The sequence below is a fragment of the Eptatretus burgeri genome, chromosome 1 (genome assembly GCF_056783735.1).
Source record: "Eptatretus burgeri isolate ZD-2024b chromosome 1, Ebu_testis_v1, whole genome shotgun sequence".
Taxonomy (NCBI): Eukaryota; Metazoa; Chordata; class Myxini; order Myxiniformes; family Myxinidae; genus Eptatretus; species Eptatretus burgeri.
In genome coordinates, this window is record NC_140961.1 from 102,033,588 (window position 1) to 102,060,739 (window position 27,152).

The window sequence follows — 27,152 nt, forward strand, 5'->3', positions numbered from 1 at the left end:
TATGGTACACCTATTTTAACCGGGCATACACCGGCCCAGTATACTGGTACTCATTTCGCCGACCTCGGAAGGATGACAGGCTGAGTCAACCCCCTGCTGTATTAATTCAGTGGTCCAACGGGCTTGAACCCAGGACGTCTTGGATCCCAAGCCGCTGCCACAACCACTGTGCCAACACCAGGATATAATTGTCCATCGGCATTGTCTATTTAAAATAGTCGAGTTTGAGCGTTTTAACACGTTCAGAAGAAACGCTTCAAATTTCCAAACCCCAGCGTCAAAAAACAAAGGCGAGTGACAGCAATTAAATCGTTCATTGTAAACAATGAAAATAGTTGAGTGGTACCGTTTAAAAGTCGTTGCGCTCAACAATTCGATTTTTACACTCAACGACTTTTAAACGGTACCACTCAGCTATTTTCATTGTTTACAATGAACGATTTAAATTGCTGTCACTCGCCTTTGTTTTTGACGCTGGCGCTGGAAATTTTAATCGTTTCTATTGAACGTGCTAAATCGCTCAAACCCCACTATTGAAAGTAGGCGCTTGCGCTCAACAATTCGATTTTTTACACTCAAGCGTCTACTTTCAATAGTGGGGTTTGAGCGATTTAGCTGTACGTTCAATAGAAACGATTAAAATTTCCGAGCGCCAGCGTCAAAAAACAAAGGCGAGTGACAGCAATTTAAATCGTTCATTGTAAACAATGAAAATAGCTGAGTGGTACCGTTTAAAAGTCGTTGAGTGTAAGAAAAATCCAATTGTTGAGCGCAAGCGTCTCCTTTCAATAGTGGAGATGCAGCCATTTAAATCGTTGAGTGGCAGCCTATGAACCTACCCGTGGACACGCGGACGCAAGGACGATCCATCATAACCCACACCCTCCCCCTCACACTCACCTACTACTGCCAACATGAACAAACTACTACTACTACTACTACTACTACTACTAATACTGATACTGATACTGCTGACATGGACATCGACTCAAAAAAGAACTCAAAAACACTGTTGGGTTCCCCTTTTATGAGCAGCATTTTTATATACCAATTCCCAAAACCGCTGGGAACACGTCTTTATATGGCAGTTGTAAGCTAGAAACACGTTCATTAATTTTTTTTTTGTCGACCGGAAGACGTCATTGGAATACGTCTGCATACGTCGATGTGTGTTGGGACTACGTAAAGAATTGGTTCAAAGCACGTCAAACATAAGTTAGAAATAAGTTTTGCGTAAAAAAGACATTACCGCGACGTGTTTCGACTTATGAGTAGCTTATAAGTAGCCTTTGTGGACGTGTGTAAGCGTCCACATATCGTGTGTAAAACTTATCCCCATCGCATGCAGAACGTGTGAATATACGCCGAGTACGTCGTAAAATTTTGAACATGTTTAAAATTTCTTGGCGTACTCTACTTACTACGACGTATGATAGCATACTTTAGCGTTCTACTCATGTATACCAAACTTACTCATACCGTATTTGGCGTGCCCCAACGTTTTAGACACATTTTTCTTAGGTCGGGCATACGCTGGCAAGATCGCCAAGGTGTGACAGCGATGTTGTCACTTCCATTTCTACGGCAGTTATGATTAGATCGTTGTGCGTCAGCCTTTTAATAGGCTACGTCACGACATCGTCGGCGATGCGTGCAATGCGCTATGCCTAAGTTAGACTATCGTTGGGCATCGGTTGTGTAGGCCAACAACAGGTTCAGCATTCGTTGGTACAAGTTATCTATAACACAACGAAACGTTCTGTGTCCATTACTAATATGTTATGCATACGACCAACTCGTTATGAATACGTCCGAATCTTAAAAAAAAACATCAAAAGTTCAACTTCTTGCACTGTTGTGTTTCTATTGCGGTGATGATTGCAAAGGACTCGTCTTCAGGTCAGAACGCAAGTGTGGGGAGAAGGAGGTGAAGAGGAGAGTCAGACATTGTTTGCTTCAAGAAGTAGTTGGGGAAAGAATTGTGTAGTCTCTTGCCAGTGATCCATGCCATTGCTGGATGCGACACAACATCCAGGATATTTGGGATAGGGAAAGGAGCGCCCGTGAAGAAATCCCAAAATCATCATGAGTTTAAGTCGCAAATTCTAAAGTTGGCTCAAGAAGGGTTGGGGGGTAGAGGACGTAGATAAAGCAGGAGAGAGCGCTCTTGTCTTTCTTTGTGGTGGAAAGATGGAAGAAAGCCTGGATGACCTGAGAACCAGGAAGTTCTCGGAAAAGGTGGCTACCCGTGCTCGCAGTGTCCAAGTACAGATGCTACCTCCAACATCCAACGCAGCAAGATATCACTCACAGAGGGCTGACCATCAAGCCCAGGTTTGGATGGGGAAAGAAGAACTGAATCCAACGGATTGGGGGTGGCATTTGCCAGATGGTCGAATGCAGCCAAGCAAGATGGACTTGCTTCCTGCACCGGAATATCTGTTGAAAATAATCCGGTGCCAATGCAAGGAGTGATTGTGACACCCTAGGTTGCAGCTGTCGGAAAAATGGCTAAGAGTGTTCACAATCATGCACGGGATGCAAAGGGACATCATGCACCAATAAGGGGGATGTTGCCACCGATATTTATTCAGACCAAGTAAAACCTCATCATGTGAATAAGCCAGGACATATATGGGACAGACTCTGTGGAGGTATACATTTGAATTGGTTAATGTACAAGGCATAGCTCATGGAACACATTTCAGACTAGGATATTTCCAAAGAACGTCATACATGTACTTCCTACAAAAACATTGAGGAAAACATAAATTATATCAATGACGTCATCTACAAATTTTGACGACATATTTGGATTCCGTGGGGTCACTTTCCTATCTGCTAATAATACATTTATGGGGTCTAAAACATACCGTTTAGGAGATATCAGCTCCCAAGTGCTCAATGGTGGCCATTTTGAATTTATGCAAATTAGGGCACTTCCGATTGGTCCTATTTTGTCTTATTTTATATTGGGACATTCAGTGACCCCCTGAACAAGATCCAGCAATAAAAAAAACCTATTGCAATTTGTTTCAGGTTATAGTGTAATTCTACTGGACTAAAGGCCCGGTCACACCTTGACATTTTAGCCAACGTATGCCGATTTTTGAATTTTTTTTCTAAAACGCTGGCACACATTGAATACGTTATGGGTAAGTTTTGATAACATTGAGAGCACGCTGAAAAACACTGCCATACGTCGTTGTACGTTGGCTTTAAACGTTGTACTTTTCGGTTGTCCTCAAATTTTTTCATGCTTGAAATTTCACGACGTATGACTCAAACGTTCCGCTACGCTGGCCACAAGTTGTATACGGTCTGCGATCGTTGACAGACGTCCAACACATGCTACTTGTAAGTTAATCATAAGTTGAGACACGCCGAGGTAATGTTTAGCGTACCGAAACTTATTTCTAACCTATGATTAACGTGTTGTTGGCACGTTACGCGATCGTTGCCAAACATCGACAGACGTTACTTTTAAGTTACTCATAGGCTGAAAGATGTCGGTATAATGGATCGTCCGTGCGTCAGCGTCCACGGCCACGGCCAGGAGACTTATTTGCATTCTTCAAACTTTTCTTCGGCATGACGAGGATGTTCACACCGATGTCTAGCTTGGCTATGATTCCAATTGTCCATCGGCATTCTCCTCTTCTTCTTCTTTCGGCTGCTCCCGTTAGGGGTCGCCACAGCGGATCATCCGTATGATCCGCATAGTGATTTGGCACATGTTTTACGCCGGATGCCCTTCCTGACGCAACCCTGGTCGCCTCTTACGACACAGGGATATGGTACACCTATTTTAACCGGGGTATACACCGGCCCAGTATACTGGTACTCATTTCGCCGACCTCGGAAGGATGACAGGCTGAGTCAACCCCCTGGTGTATTAATTCAGTGGTCCAACGGGGCTTGAACTCAGGACCTCTTGGATCCCCAGCCGCTGCCCCAACCACTGTGCCAACACCAGGATATAATTGTCCATCGGCATTGTCTATTTAAAATAGTCGAGTTTGAGCGTTTTAACACGTTCAGAAGAAACGCTTCAAATTTCCAAACCCCAGCGTCAAAAAACAAAGGCGAGTGACAGCAATTAAATCGTTCATTGTAAACAATGAAAATAGTTGAGTGGTACCGTTTAAAAGTCGTTGCGCTCAACAATTCGATTTTTTTTACACTCAACGACTTTTAAACGGTACCACTCAGCTATTTTCATTGTTTACAATGAACGATTTAAATTGCTGTCACTCGCCTTTGTTTTTTGACGCTGGCGCTCGGAAATTTTAATCGTTTCTATTGAACGTGCTAAATCGCTCAAACCCCACTATTGAAAGTAGACGCTTGCGCTCAACAATTCGATTTTTTTTACACTCAAGCGTCTACTTTCAATAGTGGGGTTTGAGCGATTTAGCACGTTCAATAGAAACGATTAAAATTTCCGAGCGCCAGCGTCAAAAAACAAAGGCGAGTGACAGCAATTTAAATCGTTCATTGTAAACAATGAAAATAGCTGAGTGGTACCGTTTAAAAGTCGTTGAGTGTAAGAAAAATCCAATTGTTGAGCGCAAGCGTCTCCTTTCAATAGTGGAGATGCAGCCATTTAAATCGTTGAGTGGCAGCCTATGAACCTACCCGTGGACACGCGGACGCAAGGACGATCCATCATAACCCACACCCTCCCCCTCACACTCACCTACTACTGCCAACATGAACAAACTACTACTACTACTACTACTACTACTACTACTACTACTACTACTACTACTACTACTACTACTAATACTGATACTGATACTGATACTGTTACTGCTGACATGGACATCGACTCAAAAAAGAACTCAAAAACACTGTTGGGTTCCCCTTTTATGAGCAGCATTTTTATATACCAATTCCCAAAACCGCTGGGAACACGTCTTTATATGGCAGTTGTAAGCTAGAAACACGTTCATTAATTTTTTTTTTGTCGACCGGAAGACGTCATTGGAATACGTCTGCATACGTCGATGTGTGTTGGGACTACGTAAAGAATTGGTTCAAAGCACGTCAAACATAAGTTAGAAATAAGTTTTGCGTAAAAAAAGACATTACCGCGACGTGTTTCGACTTATGAGTAGCTTATAAGTAGCCTTTGTGGACGTGTGTAAGCGTCCACATATCGTGTGTAAAACTTATCCCCATCGCATGCAGAACGTGTGTCATACGCCGAGTACGTCGTAAAATTTTGAACATGTTTAAAATTTCTTGACGTACTCTACTTACTACGACGTATGATAGCATACTTTAGCGTTCTACTCATGTATACCAAACTTACTCATACCGTATTTGACGTGCCCCAACGTTTTAGACACATTTTTCTTAGGTCGGCATACGCTGGCAAGATCGCCAAGGTGTGACAGCGATGTTGTCACTTCCATTTCTACGGCAGTTATGATTCGAATCGTTGTGCGTCAGCCTTTTAATAGGCTACGTCACGACATCGTCGGCGATGCGTGCAATGCGCTATGCCTAAGTTAGACTATCGTTGGGCATCGGTTGTGTAGGCCAACAACAGGTTCAGCATTCGTTGGTACAAGTTATCTATAACACAACGAAACGTTCTGTGTCCATTACTAATATGTTATGCATACGACCAACTCATTATGAATACGTCCGAATCTTAAAAAAAAAAACATCAAAAGTTCAACGTAAGCCAGCGTTTTACATACATTTTAATACGTTGCAATCGCTGGCTAAAACGTCAAGGTGTGACCAGGCCTTAACCAGGGACCTGAAAGTGGCTTACCCTTATGTCGAGGTGATTTTCCTGATGCCCAACACCACCTCCCAAGTCCAGACGCTCAACCAAGGGGTAATCCCGACTTTCAAAACCTATTATACCAACAGCATCTTTCTCCGCATTTTGGATGCAATAGACTCCAAACCAGGGCTCACCGTTGGGCAGTGTTGGAAGGAGTTTAACATAGCCCACTACATTGGTGCTGGATGAGGTGAAAGCCTCCATCATAAATGCGTGATGGCACAAACTGTGGCCACAGGCAGTGAAGAACTTCAGAAGCTTTCCTGACAACAGAGGAGAGGCATGAAATTGTCGGTTTGGCATGGCAGGTGAGAGGGGAAGGCTTTGACAATATGGAGGCTGAGGTGGATGCTCTTATCGCCTCGCATGCTGCGGAAATCACCGTGGACGAGTTGGAAGCTATTACCAAGGTTTCCGAGGAGGTGGAAGTGGGCAGTGATAAAGTGGAAGAGGTGTCGAGGTCCAATCTCACGGGCAATTTCCTGGGTGAGATGCTGCAGGACATGCGATTAATTACCGAGACGCTGCTAAATGCCAATCCAGCCATGGAGCATCACCTCAAGTTCACAACGGGGTTTGATAACGTGATGCTCCCATACAAGGAGCTACATCAAAACCTGCGGCAATCTGCCAGGCAGCTCTCAATCACGGAGTTCTTCTGCTCTGGTCCGTCCACCTCAAGAGCATCAGCGCCCTCGCCTGCCTATCCTCCCTATCTATCCTGCATCCTCTTTCGTGAGCGATTCATCAGGATACTCATTGTTGTTTTGTATTTTTCTTTTTTTTTTTTACTTTTAAGGCACGTTTGGTTAATCACTTTTAATAAACTGTGAATCACATTCCTTCAATAAACAATGGAAATAGTATCTGGTGTTGTCATTTTTATTATTTTGAAGCATTTTTTACCTCCGCCACCGAAGGTGGAAGGAGGTTACGTTTTCACCCATCTGTTTGTATGCAGGATATCTCAAAAGGTTGTGGACGGATTCACATGAAATTTGGTGGAGAGGTTGGGTGTGTGACAAGGACAAACCGATTAGATATTGGTGAAGATCCAGATCTGGATGCCAGAATTATTAAAATGATTCTTCGCCATTGAGAGAAAGGGCGAAACCGATATATAGCACGATATCTGAAAAAGTTGTAGGTGGATTGAGAGGAAACTTGGTGGACAGGTTGGGTGGTGACAAGGAAGAATTGATTCGATTTTGGTGAAGATCTGAATCCAGATCTGGAAACGAGGATATTTTAACTTTTGAAGCAATTCATCACCATTGAGAGATTTGGCCAAAACAATATGTAGCATGAAATTTCAAAATGTATTGGGCCCCACATGTTCTCGTGGATCAGGCATTGCATGGCAGAATTATGCGCTCTACCGAGTGCTCTTCTACTTACCCTGCACACTAGCTAAGCAAAAAGCAGGATTAAGTGATCGGTAGCATATGTACATGTCGTATTTGCATTTTTTTAAAAGTGTACATCGAAAACCATTCAGTGGAGGAGATTGAAACTTTCCCATGTTACATGACACTTGATATAGCTGTTACTCTTTTGAGGTCAACAGACACCAATTTTCTAAAATCCTCAATTTTCATCCAATTGACTTGAAATTTGAACAGGACTTTCATAAAAATGACCATCATGTATCACATGGTCTGGCAGCCTTATTGGATCTAAGGGGAAAATTTTGAAAATTTTCATAGGAGAAACGCATAACCAATCAATACAAAATTTAACTAATCGATCAACTACCCATGGGAAATCTGGTTTGATAAAGATGATGTCATTGGTCATGTAGTCTGGCAACCATAATGGATCAAAGAAGAAAAAAACAACCTTTAACAAAGAAGTTGGCTCACACTAAGTCCTTCTCAAAACTGTGTGGGGTATGTATTCAATGAATACTATGCTGTTTATGAAACTGCAATTGTGCATTCGCAGTCGAAAAGATTAAACTTTAAAAAATTTCCCCGACGAACCAGGAACTGCCGGGAACCTATCTCCTCTTTTCCCATTGAAACAATTTGCGGCTTTGCCATTCACGTTATTTTTCGCGGGTCATTAACCGCCAGGAACCTATCCTCCCATTTTCCATTGAAGCAATGCACCACTATTCGCGGATTCGCTATTCTCGGCATTTTCCAGGAATGTACGCCCCGCAAATAGCGGGGTCCGACAGTATATAGTTTTTGGCCCTATCTCTCAATGGTGAAGAATCACTGAAAAAAAAAAAAAATATATATATATAGCATCTGCCTCTGGATCTTCACCAAAATCAAAGCAATTCATCCTCGTCATACACCCAACCTGTCCACAAAATTTTGCACGCATCTGTCCACGCTTTGAGATATCCTGCTCAAAGACAGAGACAGACAGACAGGGGTGAAAACATAACCTCCATCCACCTTCGGGGGCGGAGGTAATGAAACAGTAAAATACTGCATCTGGTCTGGGAAAATTACTTTTGATGAACTGGAAGGAGGAACTGCCAATCAGATGTCCCATGTACAGCAAACCCCGAAATGTGAGTCTCCTCTTCTATCCTCCCATATTCCCCTCATTTACCCCTCTCCGTCTCTCCTCGCCCCCCCACCAATTTTTTTTTTTCATGTCGAAACATTAATACAGCTGTCGGCCTCAACCACATAGTTGCATTGCACCCTCATCAGACTGAAGAAAATGTGAATAGATACACAAAGCAAAAAGGCTATGCCCAGGATCTTTCTGCCTTCCTTTCAAACACACTTTATACTTTAGTATTGAAAGTGAAAAGTAATAAAACAAAAGCAAACCACAAATGTTTCGTAAGAATGTTAAGAGGAGGACCATTGCTGTGGCTTAAGCAAAACTTGTTAGAAGCATGGCTTACAATACAAGTGCAGACATCATGGTGCAGATGAGTGGACAATGCTGCAAGGCATGCTGTCCTGTTCTACAGTGTGCTTCACACTTAAGGCATAGCTACACAAAATGACTTGGCTGGTTACGCCAAGGCTAACCTTAAGTTCTTGAACAATGTTATGCAAACGTCTTCTCTCCATCTCTTGTGACTGGATCTGCTCTGCTTTTTCTGCATTTTCGTTTTTCAAATTCTCCACAAGTTCTTCAAGCTGTTTAATGTTCAGGCTGTACTTGAGACACTCATCCGTCTTTTGCTGGAGATGTACCTGCATCAAGAACAAACATACACAATTTTAAAATTAATTGTTCTGCATTCAAGTACACCTGCAGCTTAGCCTTTCAGCTGATCAAACTAACCTGAGAACAATCAAGCTGGATTGAAAGGGAAGATTTTGCAGTTGACAGTTCTGCCACCGAACGTTGAAGTTCACAGCATTCGACCTCATAGCGCTGCAGACGCAGCAGTTCATTTCGTTGCGATATCCGCTCATTATCAGCCTCGCTGCACCAACAGAGGAAATGTTTAAGCAGATTAAAAATATTGCACTTGAATGCAGAGCTTGATGAACAAGTTACCTCATATCATGCAATTTTCCCAACCAGAAGAGAACTAAACAGTGAGCATTACTTAAATGCTTGACGGAGTTTCTCCAACTCTTTTCCTCTAGTAGAGGACACCGTAGACTTCTCTTGAACATCCCGTTCAAGGTGAGATTTCTGGTTCTCCAGAAAAGCAATCTGATTGCGATACTCGATCAACACTTTGTTTTTGTCTTCAATTTGCCCACGAAGATCCCAGCCAGGACGTTGATTACCTCTTGCTGCAGTGTCAGAGCAATAAATTATTACTGGAAAAACAAATGCATTTATATCTACAGGCAAGAGACTGAATGCCTTTAAAAACACTTCAACCTTTTGATGAACTACGACTCCTTATACACCTGGTTTAGGTATAGTAGAATGGGACAACATATAGTAAGCACCTGATTTATGCGTGGTACGAGTTGAAGAGACAACAAGGCTACATGCAGAAGATCCTGGCTTCCTGCCATCACTTGCACCAAAATGGCCTGAAATGTTTCAGACAAACAGCATTGAGAAAAAAAAAAATGCAATAATAGAACGATGATATCAAAACATTTATATAATAGTTGAAGGCTCATGGAGAAGCTATACAATGACAGCAGGTTTTAAAACTACTAGATCAAGAGTTAGAGCTAAGGGAGATTTCAACTAAGCATTGGGTTTGATACTATTTTCTGATAGGGCTATCAATGGAATTTACAGAAAGCAATTTCTTTTGGGTACCATCCCAGCCAAAGACACACGGCATGGGGTCAAAGATCATGTCCGCCACACGTTTCTATCAAAAGCAGCATCTTTCCGATTTTTCAAATATTAAAAGCACATTTTAGATGAAAAATTGAGTATCATGTCTAAGAAGTTATTTTATTATTTTAAAAGTTTTCATATTCGGTAATTAAAGCAACGGAACAGCTGAAATGCTCATTACATGTACTTGTCATTACCTCCACCAACGAAGGTGGATGGAGGTTATGTTTGCACCCCTATCTGTCTGTGAGCAGGATATCTCAAAAAGTTGTGGATAGATTCAGATGAAACTTTTGTGGACTGGTTGGGTGGTTGTCAATGACAAATTGATTCCATTTTGCTTAAGATCCAGATACGAGAATATATTTATCACTTTTAAAAAAAGTGATTCTTCACCATTGAGAGATGGGGCCAAAAACGATACGCAATACAATATCTCAAAAGGTTGTCGACAGATTCGGATGAATCCTAGTGAACAGATTGGGTGTCTGTCAAGGACAAATTAATTGCTTCAATTTTGGTGATGAACCCGATACTAGAAGTTTCAAATTGTTACCTCTGCAATCTAAGGTGGACAGAGGATATGTTTTCAGCAAAGTCTCTTTGTCAGTCTATCTGTGAGCAGGATATCTCACAAAGTTATGGCTGAATTTGGCTGAAACTTGGATAGGTTGGGTGTGTGACAAAGACTAATTGATTAGAGTATGTGAAAGATCCAGACACCATAATTTTTTAAGATCCGGTTTGAGATACAGATACACAAAATTTTTAATTCTCAAGTGATTCTTCACCACTGAGAGATCAGGCCAAAAATGATATATTGCATCACATTTCAAAAATGTATGGACAGACTTGGACAAAACTTGGTGGACTGGTTGGGTGTGTGACACTTGGTGGACATGAGGAGTCAGTTATCTCCACAGTACAAGAGGGTTGATTCAGTGTGTGGAGCTGAGAAGATTATGTGCAAGTTTGGAGGTGTGATTTGGCTCTGCTATTTAGGCCTAGGTCACATTTGCCACGGTGGCCGGGGGGGTCTCCAAAATGTACGGCCACTAGCAATTATACGGCGGTCGCAGTATTTCCACAGTCACACAATGTAGCAGTCACATATGTATTAATTTTTCGGGGAGCCGCACGGCGTATTTAGGCCTAAGTCACATTTGCCACGGCGGCCGGGGGGTCTCCAAAATGTACGGCCACTAGCAATTATACGGTGGCCGCAGTATTTCCACTGCCACACAATGTAGCAGTCACATATGTTTTTATTTTTCGGGGAGCTTCACGGCGTATTTATAAACTGTGGAGACCGAAAACGTGTGGTTGCCGTACGGTCTTTGATTTGACGTCGCACGGTTACCTTAGGGCGTTCCTGCGGCGGCCATAGAATTTTCAAGGCAGACGCAAGGTGCCCGCAAGGCGACCGCATGGGGCCCGAAGGCGAACGTGCGGCCAGACGGACGGTAACGAATGGATAAATTTTTTATTTTATCAGTTCTTTTTTTTTTGGGCTTGTCAAATTGCTATGGCAAACGTAGAAATGAAAAAAAGTTATAACTCCGCGTTACAATTCCACGGCAACCTTACGGCCTGTAAAATATAGCAATACGACGTAGGGCCACCCTGAGACCACCTCAGAAACTCTGCGGCCGCCGCACATTTCTGTCAATTCAGAGGGAATACGGCCGCCGTATCCTCGCCGTAGAGCAAATGTGACTTAGGCCTTAGGTCTTAGAAATTGTGGAGACTGAAAACGTGGGGTTGCTGTACGGTCTTTGATTTGATGTCGCACAGTGACCTGAATGGCCATATAATTTTCAAGGCAGACGCAAGGTAGCCTCAAGGTGCCCGCAAGGCGACCGCAGGGGGCCCAAAGGCGAACGTGCGGCCAGACGGGCGGTAACGAATGGGTCAATTTATTTTTATTTTTTTTACCAGTTTATTTATTTATTTTTTTAGGCTTGTCGAATTGCTACGGTGAACGTAGAAATGAAAAAAAGTTATAACTCTGCGTTATAATTCTACGGCGGCCTTACGACTTGGAAAATATAGCCAAACGTCGTAGGGCCACCCTGAGGCCACCGCAGAAACTCTGCGGCCGCCGCACGTTTCTGTTAATTCAGAGGGCGTACGGCCGCCATATCCTCACCGTAGAGCAAATGTGACTTAGGCCTTAGTCAAGTCAATCTATGGTTTGACGTAGAAGAAATTGCAGAAGAATTGCGGTTTTCTTTAACTAGCCTCCGAAAAAACCTCATGACCAACATTTCAAAAATGGAGATAAATATAGCTCGAGGAAAATTGGTAATTTGCACAAATCCAAGATGACTGCACAGTGTGATACTTTCTGCCAATATGGCTGTTTAATACAATGTTTTAGGAATAACTTCACAGGATACCCAGGAGAAAAAAGAAATTCAAATAAATTTTCATATTGGATGCTTTTCTACATAAAGATCTTGACCATCTAAATATCCAGGATCACTGATGTGGTGTCCGAGGTGCAGCGGAACATGGAGGGCGAGAGCGTAGCAGTAACTTCGCTTTATTCCGCGTCCGAATGTACATCACTGCCATTCCTAGCGGGCGAGGCATAATATACGAAAACCCAATCACGTGATACAGCACACTCCTCCCCACGTAAAATGACAATTCTAATGATGAAATGACAATTATAACATGACCAAACGAAACCAATCAACAATCAAAATCCTCCAAGTACCGCGGCCGTCTCCTGACCCGCCTCGGACGGGCAGCGACGCCAGACGGCCCAGGCTCAGACGCCTCCCGGCTTGGTCGAAGTGACACCCTCGCCGGACTCACCCCATCTGCAAAAACAACCGCCCCCGGCCGACAAGCTTGCTCGTCGTCCTCGGGCAGGTCTGAATCAGGTGACCAACGCGCGGGCGTCGGCACGTCCGGCCCTGGCGACATTACAGGTGGGGTCCCACATCGCTCGGCACGAGGGGGGGGGGGTGACGCTGAACAGCGATCATGCATTTGGTCCACCTGCCGCTTCCACACCTCCCCACCATGCAATTCGCCGGCCCCAGTACCACAGAGACCACAGCCGGCACCCATTTGGACCCGTGGAAATAATCGCGCACCATTACCCGCTGTCCCACATCAAAACCACGCAGCAGCGTCGGGCGCGACACCGCCCCACTCACCGACCCTCCAGGTCACAGCAAATCCAGCCTGGACCGCAATGCCCGTCCATAGAGACGAATGGCAGGAGAATCGCCGGTGACAGGATGAATAGCGTTCCTGTATTGGAGCTAAAAGATATCGACCACCGTCTGCATAGGTGCAACACCCACCCCCCCCTGCGCAAAGCCCATTTCAACATTTTAACAAACGGCTCCGCCTGTCCATTCGTTGCAGGATGATACGGTGCGGACTTTAGATGTCGAATACCATTTTGACGCATAAACTCATCAAATACACCTGCTATGAACTGCGGACCGTTATCAGAGACCAGAACCTCAGGTAACCCTTTATTAGCAAAGATCGTCCACAGTTTTTCTACTGTCATGTTCGCTGATGTATGCTGCATTACGACAATCTCTGGCCATTTAGAGAATGCATCGATCACAATCAAAAACATTTTGCCATTAACCGGCCCCGCAAAATCCACATGGACCCTCTGCCAGGCCATGTCTGGGGTAGGCCATAGTCCTGAAGCTCGACGCAGGTTATCAGCATCTGCTTGACACGTAGTGCAACGCTTAACCAACTGCCCAATGTCTTTGTCCAACCCCGGCCACCACAACAGGCTACGATCATCATCATACGAACACATCAACCCGATCGGCCGACTCAGACGCAGCTGGACCCTCCGCGCAAGGCAAGCGCGAGAGCCCGTCGCAGTTAGCATGCTTTTCGGTGCTCCGGAACTGAATATCGTAATTGTACGCAGCAAGAAACAGACACCACCGCTGTATCCGCGCGGCCGCTACCACGGGTACCCCGCGTTTGGGTCTCAGGATGAATTGAAGTTGTTTGTGATCCGTCTGCAAAGTGAAATGCCGCCCCAGCAGGTATTGATGAAACCTCCGCACACCCCAGACGAGGCTGAGAGCCTCGCGCTCGATCTGGGCATATTCCCGCTCTGCTGCGGACAGGGTCCGGGATGCAAAACAAACAGGCCGCTTGGAACCATCGTCCATCCTGTGGGAGAGCACTGCTCCGATGCCATACACAGAGCTGTCACATGCCAATAAGAGCGGACGCGCAGGTTCGTAGTGCACGAGGACCGTATCCTCTGTGAGCAGCCGCTTAACGCGGTCGAACGCCGCCTGGTGTGCAGGCCCCCAGGCTCAGCGCTCGTCCTTCCTGAGCAACCGCGTTAACGGCGCAAGCTGTGAGCTGAGACTGCGCACGAACCTCTGGTAATACTGGGCCATACCAATGAATGAGCGCAGCTGCGTCTTGTCGCGAGGCGGTGGCATGTGCTGAATCGCCTCCACCTTCCGAGGGCCTTTCAACAGCCCCTCTGGCGTGACGACGTGCCCAAGGTATTCCAAGCGCTGCTTGAAGAACGCGCACCTGTCTCTGTTCTAGCGCAGGCGGCACGCTTCTAGCTTCGTCAGCACTTGGGCAATGTTCGCAAGATGCTCGTCCGCCGTTTTCCCCGCAATGAGCACATCGTCCAGGGAGGTTTGATCGGGCAGGCCAATGCAAACCTGATCCATGGCTTTCTGCCACAAGGCCGGGGACGAAGCAATTCCAAAACAGAGTCGGGTATATCGATAGAGCCCTTGACACGTGTTGATTGTCAAAAGGTCGCTACACCCGGGATCCATCGGCAGGTGAAAATATGCATCACACAGATGAAGCTTCGTGAAGTATTGACTCCCCACCAATCGTGCAAATATTTTATCGATTGACGGCAGTGGATATTGCTCCACGCTGAGCCCCGGGTTAACCGTGGACTTGAAGTCCCCGCACAATCGGACGTCTCCATTCCGTTTCAGCACCGTGACGACCGGGGTCGCCCAATCTGAGTATGACACCCGTTCGATCGCTCCACAGGCCTCCAGCCTATCATGTTCACCCTTGACCTTGTCCCGCAAGGGCATACGGCACCGGTTGTGGTTTACAAAAACGAGGAACCACCCCCTCCTTCAGGAAGAGCTTTTCCTCCATGCCCTTGAGTTTCCCAAGGTCGTCGCAAAACAAACCTTGATGTCTTTGCAGAATCTTCTCCAACCGATCCTCCCATCGGCTCGGCACGGGTTGCACAAGGTGAACGGCGGCCCAGTCTAGCCTGATGCGGGTCAGCCAGTCTCGGCCGAGGAGAGACGGACCCCTCCCCCGCACGACGTACAACGGAAGCGCGGCGACCTGGCCTTGGTACCGCACAGACACGTCTGCCATCCCGACTGGCGTTATCTTCTCGCGGGTGTACGTGAACAGTGTGAGGTCGGACCTGATAAGCTTCAGGTCGTTGAGTCTACGTGCGGTCTGTTCGCCGATGATCGACACCACCGCACCCGTATCAACCTGAAACGTGATCGGCGTGTTGTTCACTTTGACTTCCACCGGCATCAGGCGCGCCGCCGCAGAGCCAATTGAAAACAGGCCCATCAACGGCTGCCGGCTTTGCCCCGGGTCGCCGAGGTCGCCTCGCACATCGCTGCCCCTGACCTTAACGGTGGCCAACGCCCCTCGGCACACATGCTTCAGATGACCCACCTTGTAACAACGTAAACACACGGTGCTTTTAAACGGGCACACACGGCGCAGGTGTCGACCTCCGCATCCCAAACACGTCCGCGGGGTCATCTCGCCGCTCGTGCGGCGATGTCAGGCCCCGGCCCGCACCGAAGGACGTACGTGCGCCTCCCGGGCCATCTGGCATGTTGCGGCCAGTGATGGCCCGAACATCTCTGAGAGTCTGCTCGACAGCTGCAGCAGTGTCGACCGCCGAGGTAAATGTAATGGCTTCACCCTTCAGCCGTAGAACCGCCGAAACCATTTTCGCATCTTGCAACCCAGAAATAAAACGATCTCTGAGCCGAGCTGGACGCTCCTCTGCCGTGAACTTGCATGCCACGGAAGAATGCTTCATCCGCGCCACGAAATCAGCGACGCGCTCCCCTGTACCTTTCGCGAGGCGATCGAACTGGTATCGAGCCAGCTGTAATGACTTCTCCGGTGCCATGTGTGCTTTCATCTCCTGCACAATGTCCCGAAACGACAGCCCGTCATCACTGGGCTTGTCTGGCGCCACCAAATCACTCAGCAGTCAATAATGCTCCGCCGACAGCGAGGCAAGCAAGATCGACTTCTGTTTGCTCTCGTCGACCACATCATTTGCGTGGAAATAGCACCCCAATTGTTCCGAAAACAATTCGAAGTCGTCTCTGACGAAAACGGGCACTTGTCCGTGTGCCGTGACTCGTCAATCAACCATCCTCGTCAGCCAACTGTGGTGTACAAAGTGCAGCGGAACATGGAGGGCGAGAGCGTAGCAGTAACTTCGCTTTATTCCACGTCCGAATGTACATCAATGCCATCCCTAGCGGGCGAGTCATGATATACGAAAACCCAATCACGTGATACAGCACAACTGACATCTCTAAAAATGGTCACTGATGACCCCACAAATGTTCATTTACAAAATACAAGTGTAGGTATCCAATTTGAATGATCCAAGTCTATATTTGTATGGTTGTGACTATGCAACTACAGGTCTGCTTCCAATTTCCTCACTTGTGCTTTCCTTAAAAAGCAAGGATAAATTTGTGGAGCTGAAACCTCCGCATTCACCATGTGCAACGGAGCATTATAGTCCATGCTTCTTGCAGATGCATCACAGTCAGTTTTGCATTTACATTTGATGACCCAGAGAAAAGTTTCTGGAGCTGTTAGCAAATTCATTGTCTGTGTATGAAGAGGAACTTTCACTTGAAGCCACTGTTCTGGATCCAATTTATCAGATTTCTCCATCCATTGTTGCACTTAGAAATATGCACAAGAACTGTGAAAGCAGGCAGCAGCTGCTATGGTGGCGGGGGAGGGGAATTGCGGTGCACCTGGACAATGGTGATGATTTTGGCGGACACCTTACAAAAGCATCTGTAATGCAGTTTATCCAAGCACTCACCAAGACAACCTACATACGAACAAGTGAAAGCCTTCTTTCTCACCAGCAGAGATTATGATGTCCTGCAAAGCTTCACTGGAAAACACTTCAGCTTGCTTCTTGAAATCAGGTTCACTGAACTCAACTTATGGAAAGCCACTCGCTTCCCAATACGAAAGCATGAGGTGGTGTTTAATCCAGCAATTGCTTGAACGAATGGCAACCAGTTGCAACACCTTTGGACCAACTACATTCTGCATCTGGACGAATTAATATTCCAAATCCAGAACTTAGTTCTGGTTTATCTCTTCCTTTTGACCTGAAGAATAGGACAAATGAGCTGGGACCAATATGGAAGCACAATAAAACAAAGAGATCGATATCTTCTCCCATGAGAGTAGTGGTACATTTGGAAGCAGAATATACTGCTGTCTGGGCAATGAGCGAGACTGCATCACCTTCTGCACGGATAGATTTAAAGCCATTTCTTTTCAGTTCGTCAGGGAGTACGAGGATGAAAGAATTTGTTTGTGCTGTTGGCCAATAAAAGTTTTGTCTTGATGGGCATGCCTTCAACAAAGGTCACTTGGGCATCCACAACACCCTTTGATCAGCAAATGCGTGGCATCTTTGGTAGCTGGGCTTGTATCGTAGGCTATCCATAACAACAATGGACTCCACCCTCTGCCATACAATCTGTCATCCCTCAGACCGGCAAGCAGCAGCTTCATCGCTCACTGCAGATCTGGGTAAAATCACAAATGGGTCCAACACGTGGAACATGTCTTTCAATCCGAACAAATCTCACACTCTCACTATGTCTCTCCAGAGGCACCGTTTATAACCCCCCGCCCCCGATTCCACTTTCTCAACAATCCTCTGGAAGAAGTCCTTTCTTTCAAGCTTCTGGGTCTCACTATCTGCCATGATCTTTCCTGGGAAAGCCACATTTCAAACCTCGCCTCCAAAGCCAGTCGCCGACTGGGAATCCTCAGTCATGCAAAGTCCTTCCTCGCCCACCTGAGCTCCTGACCACTCACAAAGCTTTCGTCCGCAGCCTGATGGAGTACTGCTCTCCTCTCTGGGCTGGTGCTCCTGTCTCTCACCCTTCTCGGCTTCACGCTGTGGAAACCAAGGCATTTCGGATCATTGGCATCTCCCACGATGAGGCCGAGTCTTTGGGCCTCTCACCGCAGGCAGGTCGGTGGTCTTTCTGTCTTCGACAGTCTCCTCTCCAGTCTTGCCCCCCCCCCACGCTCTCTCTGCGATTTGTCCCCACCCTATTTCTGCAGGGCGCTCAAGGTCAACCAACAACTCCCTTCTGGTAGAACTACCAAAATCACGAATCACTGCTCACCTTCACTCTTTCATTCCTCTTTTTTCCCGCCTTTGGAATAAACTCCCTCACTCTAATCAATCTCATTCTTCCCTCCAGGCCTTCAAAACAGCTGTTCACCACCACCTCTCATCATCCCCCATCCAAATCCTCGATCTTTTATACCCCCGTTAATCCACCCAAGCCCACCTCCTTCAAATTCCCTGCTTTCCTTTCTGAAAGTCGCTGTAATAGCAATCTTGCATACCCCTTGTTTCCCTCCCCATCCCTCTCCCTTCCACAGATCTCCTAATGTCTCTGTTCCCCACCGTTTTGTCCTTCCCACGCCCGCCCCCCCTCTTCTCATGCCCCCTTGCTGTGCGTTGTGTGTTAGCTCTCATACGAGCCTCGAAAAGGTATACAAAAAAAAAGATGGTGGGGCTGTTCTACTCATGATAAATGTCATTTACATAGCTGTTGCAAATGCAGTCAAATGTTGCATCATGTTTCCATGGGTCATTGAATGAGTGAGCCACCATCAAGCACACAAAACATCTCTTCTTTGTTTAGTGCAAACATCTGTTCCTTGTCCCATATACCAAATTGCATCAGCAAGTAATGGCTTGTTTGCATATTTAAGAAGTCTGTTTCGAACAGAGATGATGGGGTCACTCAAAATATCATTAATTTAATGTCCAAGCAGAACCCCCAGCAAAACATCAGACCAAAGTCAGATTCAAGATATGGTAATTAGAGTGGTTACTCATCTACAAAATCATCATGAGGATTGATATTTTCTGTCTGGAGTTCTTTAACCGCTAAAAGGTCACTGGTGTTACGTGTCCACGGCTGAAGTCCCATAAGTGCACCAGTTTATTATCTGGCAAATAATTATTTTTTGAAAAGTGATATAATTTAATTGCAAGCCCTGAAGTTGCTGTATGTCACATGCAAAATATCCTGTCGAACACATGAATCATTTGATATCTGGTAATTTCAATGTCCAAGGATTACGTGTCACTGGTGTGTACCACAACTTAGTGAGGGCTTGAAGAAAAGGGAAGCCCTTGTCATTTTCAATACGCCCACCAGGTGACAGTACTATCCAACCTGCCACAGCTGGCAAGACGGCAAGGGAAGTTTGTGGAAAACTTCCGTTCTCGTAATGGAGGGTCAATAAATGATCAGGTTGGTTGATTCAATGCCACTGGTGTTGCATCAATTTTAAGGATATAGAGCAAATTCCAAGTCAAAATTCATATAAACATGAAAACTGCTGCCGCAGCAACTAAAAATGCTGGTCACCTTATCCTTCCATGACATCATCGTGAGCGCATAAATTATTTCAGCCCATACATCACTGGTGCAACACAAGAATTTGTAATAGTGACACATTGTCACACCAGTTACCAAAATAGTACATTTTGCTAATTTATGTTTTTATATATACCAATAACTATCTTATTATATTGGAGCTTATATTGTATGTATATATGGTTATATGTGAGGTTTATTCACTCCAAGACCAATTAGAACCGAGCTTTAAACTTGTTGCGCTGTAATTGGCCACCAGGCTCTAGTTAGACTTTGTCTGGTGATGCTTTCTACCGGGTATGGCTGTAACGAAGATGACCTATTGCTGATAGACTATATAGGCTGCAACGGGATGTCGATCTCACACTTCGTGAGCAACACCTGGTATTGAAGCAGCAGAAATACAAAAAAAATATAAAAAACGAAAATTTAAAAAATGACATCATAAGCGGAAAACGAAAGAGGGTGGCTGACATGCCCGATAGAGAGAAAGGACAAGACCAAAAGGCTTGGCGAAAGGCAGCAGTAATCGCAGAAAGCCACAAGTTCAAGACCAAAGTCATCGATATGCCATCACCATCGTCTTTTGACAGAGTAGCTGGGGCAGCACCTGCCAGTCAGTAAGTATATTAGAACCAACTGTCTCTCACACAGCAAGGGTGAAACACAGGGCACAAAGTGCAATCAACACCAGCCTCATCATTTTTAGGTAAAAATGAAAAATATGATTTTAGTTTTTCTGACATATTGTAAAAGGTAACAAATACCAAATTTAGAGGATTTGGTCTGTTTTGCATTGGAAGGAGCCTTTGGTTAACAGATTGTGCTCAAATTTTAATGTTCTTTGCTCTATATTATTCAACCCATTGTAATCATCACGTTAGGTTCTTTCCTCTTCCAGGCAGAGGTGTCACGGGAGAAAGCGGGTCGCCAAAAATTGCTCAAAGTGTTACCGCGACCATATTTAATTAGATAATTGAAGGCCATATTTAATTATACCCTTTATCAGGCGCATTCTCGGCCACCTCACACTCCTTCGCTGAGGTTATAATTCACCATTTTGTTTAGCCTTATTTGCTCTCGCCCACCTGTCTCTCTCTCTTTCTCTTTCCTCCCACTCTCTCCTCTTTCTCTCTCCCTCTCTCCTCCTCCCCATCTCTCTGCATTCCCATCAGCGAAGCGATGGGTGGTATTTGCTAGTATACAATATTTGATAGATTGGACATACCTAGTCGCACACGAAAACCGCAGATGGAAAGATACGACATTTCGAGAATGACCCATGGATGGCTGCAAAGCTCAAATTTGAATGTTTATTGAACATTTTCAGTAACATTGGCTGAAGCAGTAATGGCTGAAAGATCAACTGGGATTCCACATGGATCGACTCAATATTAACTTTTTCAAAATCCTTGTGGCTCATTGAGGATACCAGATTCTTTTTCTTGAATGTGTAGTCCAGAACATTTCTCCCCACCATGGTTTTAACCTTTTGAACCATGAGCTCTTTGGACTTTCAGCTCCCCCACCCTTGGCTCCCTGGAGAAAAATAACTGAAAAGTTGAAATATATTTTATTTTTGTTTTCTGCCTGTAAAAATGTTTTTTTGAGCCCAGTAATTACAAATAAATGATATTTTGAATCAAAGACAGTCTTGCTTTCTTCTTTTTTGAGTTTATCACCAATTCTCTACTTTGTATTGCCAGTCAAAGCAGAATTTATTGCCCGGCTTTCCGATACATAAGAATTCTTCACAGTACGTGCACCAGTGTATTGTCTTGCAACGTTTTGGCAAGTCCTTGTCCTTTACCCTATAGTTCCTTCGCTTAACCATAAGATACTTCTCTCTGCACACAACACAATTTTATGGGTGGTCGCATGTGGAGCCTTTTCTAAATCATCGTGAGCATCCCGTTTGTCATCGCTCGTCCTGAAACTCTGCTGAGTGTCGATTACGAAATGCTGCTCAAGTAGAGTGAACATCTCCGACAAGTTCTTGACACAGTTTCTCTGTAAACAAATGGAAAGTGACGACTCTTGTTTGGTGGAGCATGGGGCTTTCTGAAACTCATCAGTACGTACACATTATATGCAGCCCATATGAAGAATTTTATTACCAAGCGTCTTTGCCATTTATAGTGACGGTGGCATTTCTGCAATCATAATTTGGTCATTTTTGTCTGTCCCCCCATATAAGCATTGTAGGCCTTCACTGCTTTTAAACAAGCAACAGGAATCTTTCTTTTTTCAGAACCATCACATCGCTGAACATGTTTCAGGAGGGGAAGAGACATAGATTGACATGACAAAATGTATGGGCTGCTTGCCCTGCCAAACTAACAGCAACAGTCCCATTGAATATAATTTCCCATTCTCCATTTCATTCTTTCTCCTTATTAACCTCCGCCATCAAAAACAGACGGAGGTTACTGTTTTCACCCGTCTGTTTGTTTGTTTGTGAACAGTATTACGGAAAAACTCCGACGGATTTCGACGAAACTTGGTGGGGGATTAGGTATGGTCCAAGGATCATGCCATTAGATTTTGGACTTTGTCCAAAATCCAATATGGCCGCTATGGCGGCCATTTTGAAAAAATATTTGAATCATTGTTTTTGCATTTCTACATGTTTTAAATGATTTCCAACCACCCCCCACAAAAATATTGTTAGAGAAAAAAAAAATTTGCAACTGTTTTTTCAAAAAAATTGATTTTTTTTTTTTGCATTTCTACATGTTATAAGTGATTTCCAACAAAAAAACATGCCAAAATTATATAATAATTGCGGCTGATTTTGGAATTTCAGGTGGATATACCCACGTAAAATAAATTTCTGTCTCAGGGAATCGAGTTATGACGAATGAATTGAGTATGTAAAAGTTAAAAGTAAAAGGGAAAGTTGCAAACTATAACTCTGTGAGCACTGTTGATGTCAAATTGAATGAATAGGATATCAGGTTCACTTGAGTGACCAAGCAGTATTGGCGGCGGAGGTTTTGCATTCTACAGAGTGCTCCCCCTCTAGTTTCTTCTGTTTTGGGAAAATCTCTTCTGTTGGTCAATAGTAGTTCCACATATCCTTATCCATTGTTTTATGATCAAATACTCAAGCAGCTGAACTGAGGTGTAGAATATGTCAGTGTAGAAGGAATAATTCTGTCCAGAGAATTTGTCGGTTATTCGGACAACCAAGTTCCCTGTACCCCAAAGGTTATCGATAGCTTCGGCATCATCTCTCCTTCCAGTGTAAACATCAGCATTACAAATATACCCATTTTCACTGTCATAATAGAAAAGTCTCGATTCACCAACGGATCGGCTTATCCTTTATGTACTGTTTGAACGACAGTTTGTTTTTAGTGGGGACCATGCCCTCAAGTAAAAGGTCACAATCTGGAACAAAGTAATGCTTGAACTTCTCAATCAAGTAATTGAACAATGGGTGGGTCTTATATATTTTATCAGTCTTGTCCAGCTGGATATCATCCTCATTTACACAATGTAGGAACCGGTCTCTTGTCATGACATTAGGAAAACCAGGCATTGAAGTAAGCGTCGAGTCTTTCGACCAGCAGTACTACTCGGGCCTATCTTTATGTATCAACATTTCCATGGTGACTCGGAGCCCCAAAGATGCCATAAACTCTGCCAAAGAGGCTTTTGTTGGAAAGATTTTGTTGCATAATTGTTTGGTTTCACACGTTCAGCTTGGCCATTAGTCTTTGTGAGAAGTCAATCCCAAAAGATATCATGACAAGCTGGTAGGCGACATGGGAGATCGCTATATAATTGCATACTAGTCATAGTTTTTTATGGAACGGGCTGAAATTTTTTGACAAAGAGGTTGATCATAGTGCGCATAAAAGCACGGAAGCCAATTTTTGATTTTCGAAAAATATATATAAAAATATTCTTCGGATTTTTTCAAAAATTTCAAAGACCCTATGCTCGGCAACGGTGGCATCCATAGCAACGATGCACAAAAGCATACAACTAGATCCTGGTATGGACCTACCAGTCAAGTTTCATCAAAATCGGTTGACTCCTCTGGCCTCCAGAGCTGTCAATTACATACAAACAGTCAGAAAACCTGAGAATAACGGTAGTCTTGCGATCACCCAACAAACAGACAGACGGAAAACCTGAGAAGAACGGTAGTCTAGAGACCACCCAATAGAACAAGCCAAAATAGTCAAGTGGAGTACTTTCCACATTTGTTACATTTGGTAAAATTTTAGGCCCTGGTTGCTCACTAGGTGTAAACTGGCATTTATTGAACCCTGCAGTGGCTCTTGTCCATCCTGGGAGAGGGGGGTGGGGGGGAGAGTCAGGCCTTGGTCTATCCTCTCCACGTCCTCTGCCACAACTACGCCCTCAGCCACTCCCCCGACCAACACCTCCAGGAACTCCCCCAGCATAGTCGTCAGTACTATAAATTTCACATTTCCCGTTTGAAAAGTCATTCTCTGACTCAAAACCACTCATTACCATAATCATCTATACCTTCCTCATCTGAGCTCAACACCTCATCAACTGACGTCACTGACTCATTTTGGAATGATTTTTAGCGAGAGACCTTCAAAAACTTTTGTGAATCTCGTGCTTCGACTTCTGCAGATCATGCACTTTGGCGTGTACACAAGGATGGGCCGACTGGCATGTGTGAGAAAGCGTGTGCACAGCAAAAACCTCACTCTCGAACATTTGTTGTTATTTTTCGAATGAGACTCACGGCATGCATGCCAGCATGGGATGGGATGCGATGGGAGAACCACAAAATCATGTGCACAGTAAAAGCCTCCCTCGCACTTCCTGAGCTGTTTGCGGTGACGCAGACCGAAGATCAGGTGCAATATCATGGAGTTGCCAATTTATCAGGAAATTGCTCATGATAAACAAGAGTATGTGGCGGCCAGTTCCTGACCAGCCGCTCTAATTGATGGAGGTTTAATTAGCGGCCAATAAATCGGCCACTCCGGTATATGGAGGTTTGAATAGCGCCCGGTTTTCCAGCCGCTCAGGTTCAAAGGGTTAATAATATTACCCACTTCGTTTGCGATACAAGTTGTTATCGTCTCAAGCTGCAACACCGTGGCAATGTTCAGCAGTACTGTATCAAATCCAGTACAAACAGATTTTGGTCCTGAAGGAACCCAAGGAGCTAGCTTGCCATTGACAGCTTTTGTCTTTCTGGCCTCTGTTGCAACGCTATATTGTTCACATTTCAGATAAGTTGTCAAAGAACCTGCACCGCAACATATACATCAGAACATGCTGGCATGGACAGCAGCCGTTGTGTGTGGAGACTCGACTATTCCTCGACCCAGTGTCAGATCAACCTGTCATCTTCATACTTTTCATCAACACCTGTTCAATCACCTAATTTGATGACAGCCCAGCTAAGGAAGACAATTGCCTCAAATAACATGGTTCCCTGTGTTCAAAGCATACAGTGCCTATAGAGTATAGAAAGTCTACACCAATTTAAAAATTTTCAACTGTTGTTGCCTTACAGCCTGGAATTAAATCAGACTTTTTTCCATCTTTATTTACACTGGGCGTAGTGGCGTGCGCCTGTAATCCGGCTACTCGGAGGATCGCTTGAGGAAGGGAGCTCTGCGCTGGGCCGCGCTATGAGAGGGTGTAGGGCAGCCCGGAGTCATGGCGAAACCCAATCCTTATCGCTGTGTCGTAAGAGGTGACCAGGGTTGCGTCAGGAAGGGCATCCAGTGTAAAACCTATGCCAAATCAGTATGCGGATCATAACGGATGATCCGCTGTGGCGACCCCTAACGGGAGGAGCCGAAAGACGAACAACAGATCATACTGACTCCATTTATGACACTCTCGAAGAGACCGGAAGTGGTTATTAGCGACTTCCAGTGGCTACTACAGATTTCCGGTGACAATCTGCGTCATACTCAGGGTCCTTTTCATGATAGCCAGAAACATAATCATGTAGCACCTCTTTCTCGGGGTTTCAGGGCACGAGAAAACGAATGGTGAAGTTAATTTTGTGATCAGACTGACCTGTGATGAGATAAGGTCACTTTACGTTTAATAAGGAATATTGATGTTCATGATTTTGTGTGCTTTTCGGTGAGACGCTGACCCGGAATGAGGACAATCAAGATCATACAACTTCCCTGTTACTAGATAAGGTCACTTTGAGCAATATTGTTACAATGTTCATGTCTTTCTGTTATGTGTGCTTTCAGGAGGGAAGTCGAGCTGCTACGACCACGATTAGGACCATCTAGCAGTCATGTCTGAAAAGAACTGTGTGTGTGTGTCATCTGCAATGAGGGTGCAACCTCAAGCAAGAGGCTGATAAACAATCCTGATATGGTTGATGAACTTGTTTCCTGTTGTAAAGTGCGCTTGTCTTTAGGTGAAACTGGCATCAAACAACTTACTGATCACTTAGCTGGTCTGAGTGAATCTGAATGTAAATTGGTGTATTATCATAGCGAATGTCGGAAACGCATTGTTAACAAGAGCATGATCGAACGACTCTGGGGTAAGCGCGAACGGTCGAATTCCCCTGGATGCCCTGTGCGAGGGTCTGGTCGCCCTTCCACTGCCATTGACTCTGCCCAGCCTAAAAGGACAAAAACCATCCCAAAAGCAGAGGTATGTTTGTTCTCAACCTGAAGCTTCTGTCCTAACGGCACTAGAGTACCTCTCCACAGTGTTTTTTACGACAGGATGGGTGACAATTTCCTCGAGATAAAGCTCAAGACTCAGGATGACCATGTCCGAACTTGCGCGTCAGAGCTCGAGGACGCTGGGGATGCTTCTGCTCTTGAAAAGTACTATCATAGACAATGCTTGCGGTCTGCTCAGCACACCTTCACTCCTGTAGAGCATAGTAATGTTGAGCTCATCCACTATGCATGTTATGAACAGTTGCTCCTCTCCGTTCAGAACACACTTACTGATGATGAGGTGACCCTCAGTATGGCCAAGGTGAACGATGCATACTTGTCAATTTTGAAAAGATATCAAGTGGAAGTAAATGAGACAGGAAACTACCGCAAGCACCTGAAAAAGCTTATTTCTGAACGCCTTCCAAATGTTCAGTTCTTTAAGTCTTTGCAGAAAAATGAGCCTGACAACCTCGTCTTCCCAACAGCAGTTAGCAAGGCAATGGTCCTTCGGTCTGCACTCAATGATGGCGAAGCAATTGGCTACTTGAGGAAAATGGCTAACATGTTACGAGAAGAAATGATGCAGCACCGAAAATGGTCGTTCAATGGCAACTTTGACAACTTTAAAAATCCTCCACTACTTCAGTTCTTCTTAACACATCTCCTCTTTGGTCCTCATATTCTCAAAGTTTCTGGAATGCGCAATGATGAAGTGGACAAATCTGTTGATGTTGCTTGCCAGTT

General features: G+C 44.8%; 1 protein-coding gene across 6 annotated transcripts in view; it reads right to left on the bottom strand.

Annotated features, from left to right (window-relative positions):
• The window catches only part of LOC147035073 (carboxy-terminal kinesin 2-like), a 122,894-nt gene that overhangs the window by 42,606 nt on the left and 53,136 nt on the right, over positions 1-27,152 (bottom strand). For all 6 annotated transcript variants that reach the window (XM_085893325.1, XM_085893343.1, XM_085893333.1 and 3 more), the window contains 4 exons: positions 9,691-9,777; positions 9,336-9,528; positions 9,065-9,209; positions 8,806-8,973 (listed from right to left, as the gene is read on the bottom strand). In XM_085893325.1, coding sequence (XP_085749451.1) covers positions 8,806-8,973; positions 9,065-9,209; positions 9,336-9,528; positions 9,691-9,777 — 593 coding nt within the window. The remainder of the gene's footprint in view (positions 1-8,805; positions 8,974-9,064; positions 9,210-9,335; positions 9,529-9,690; positions 9,778-27,152) is intronic.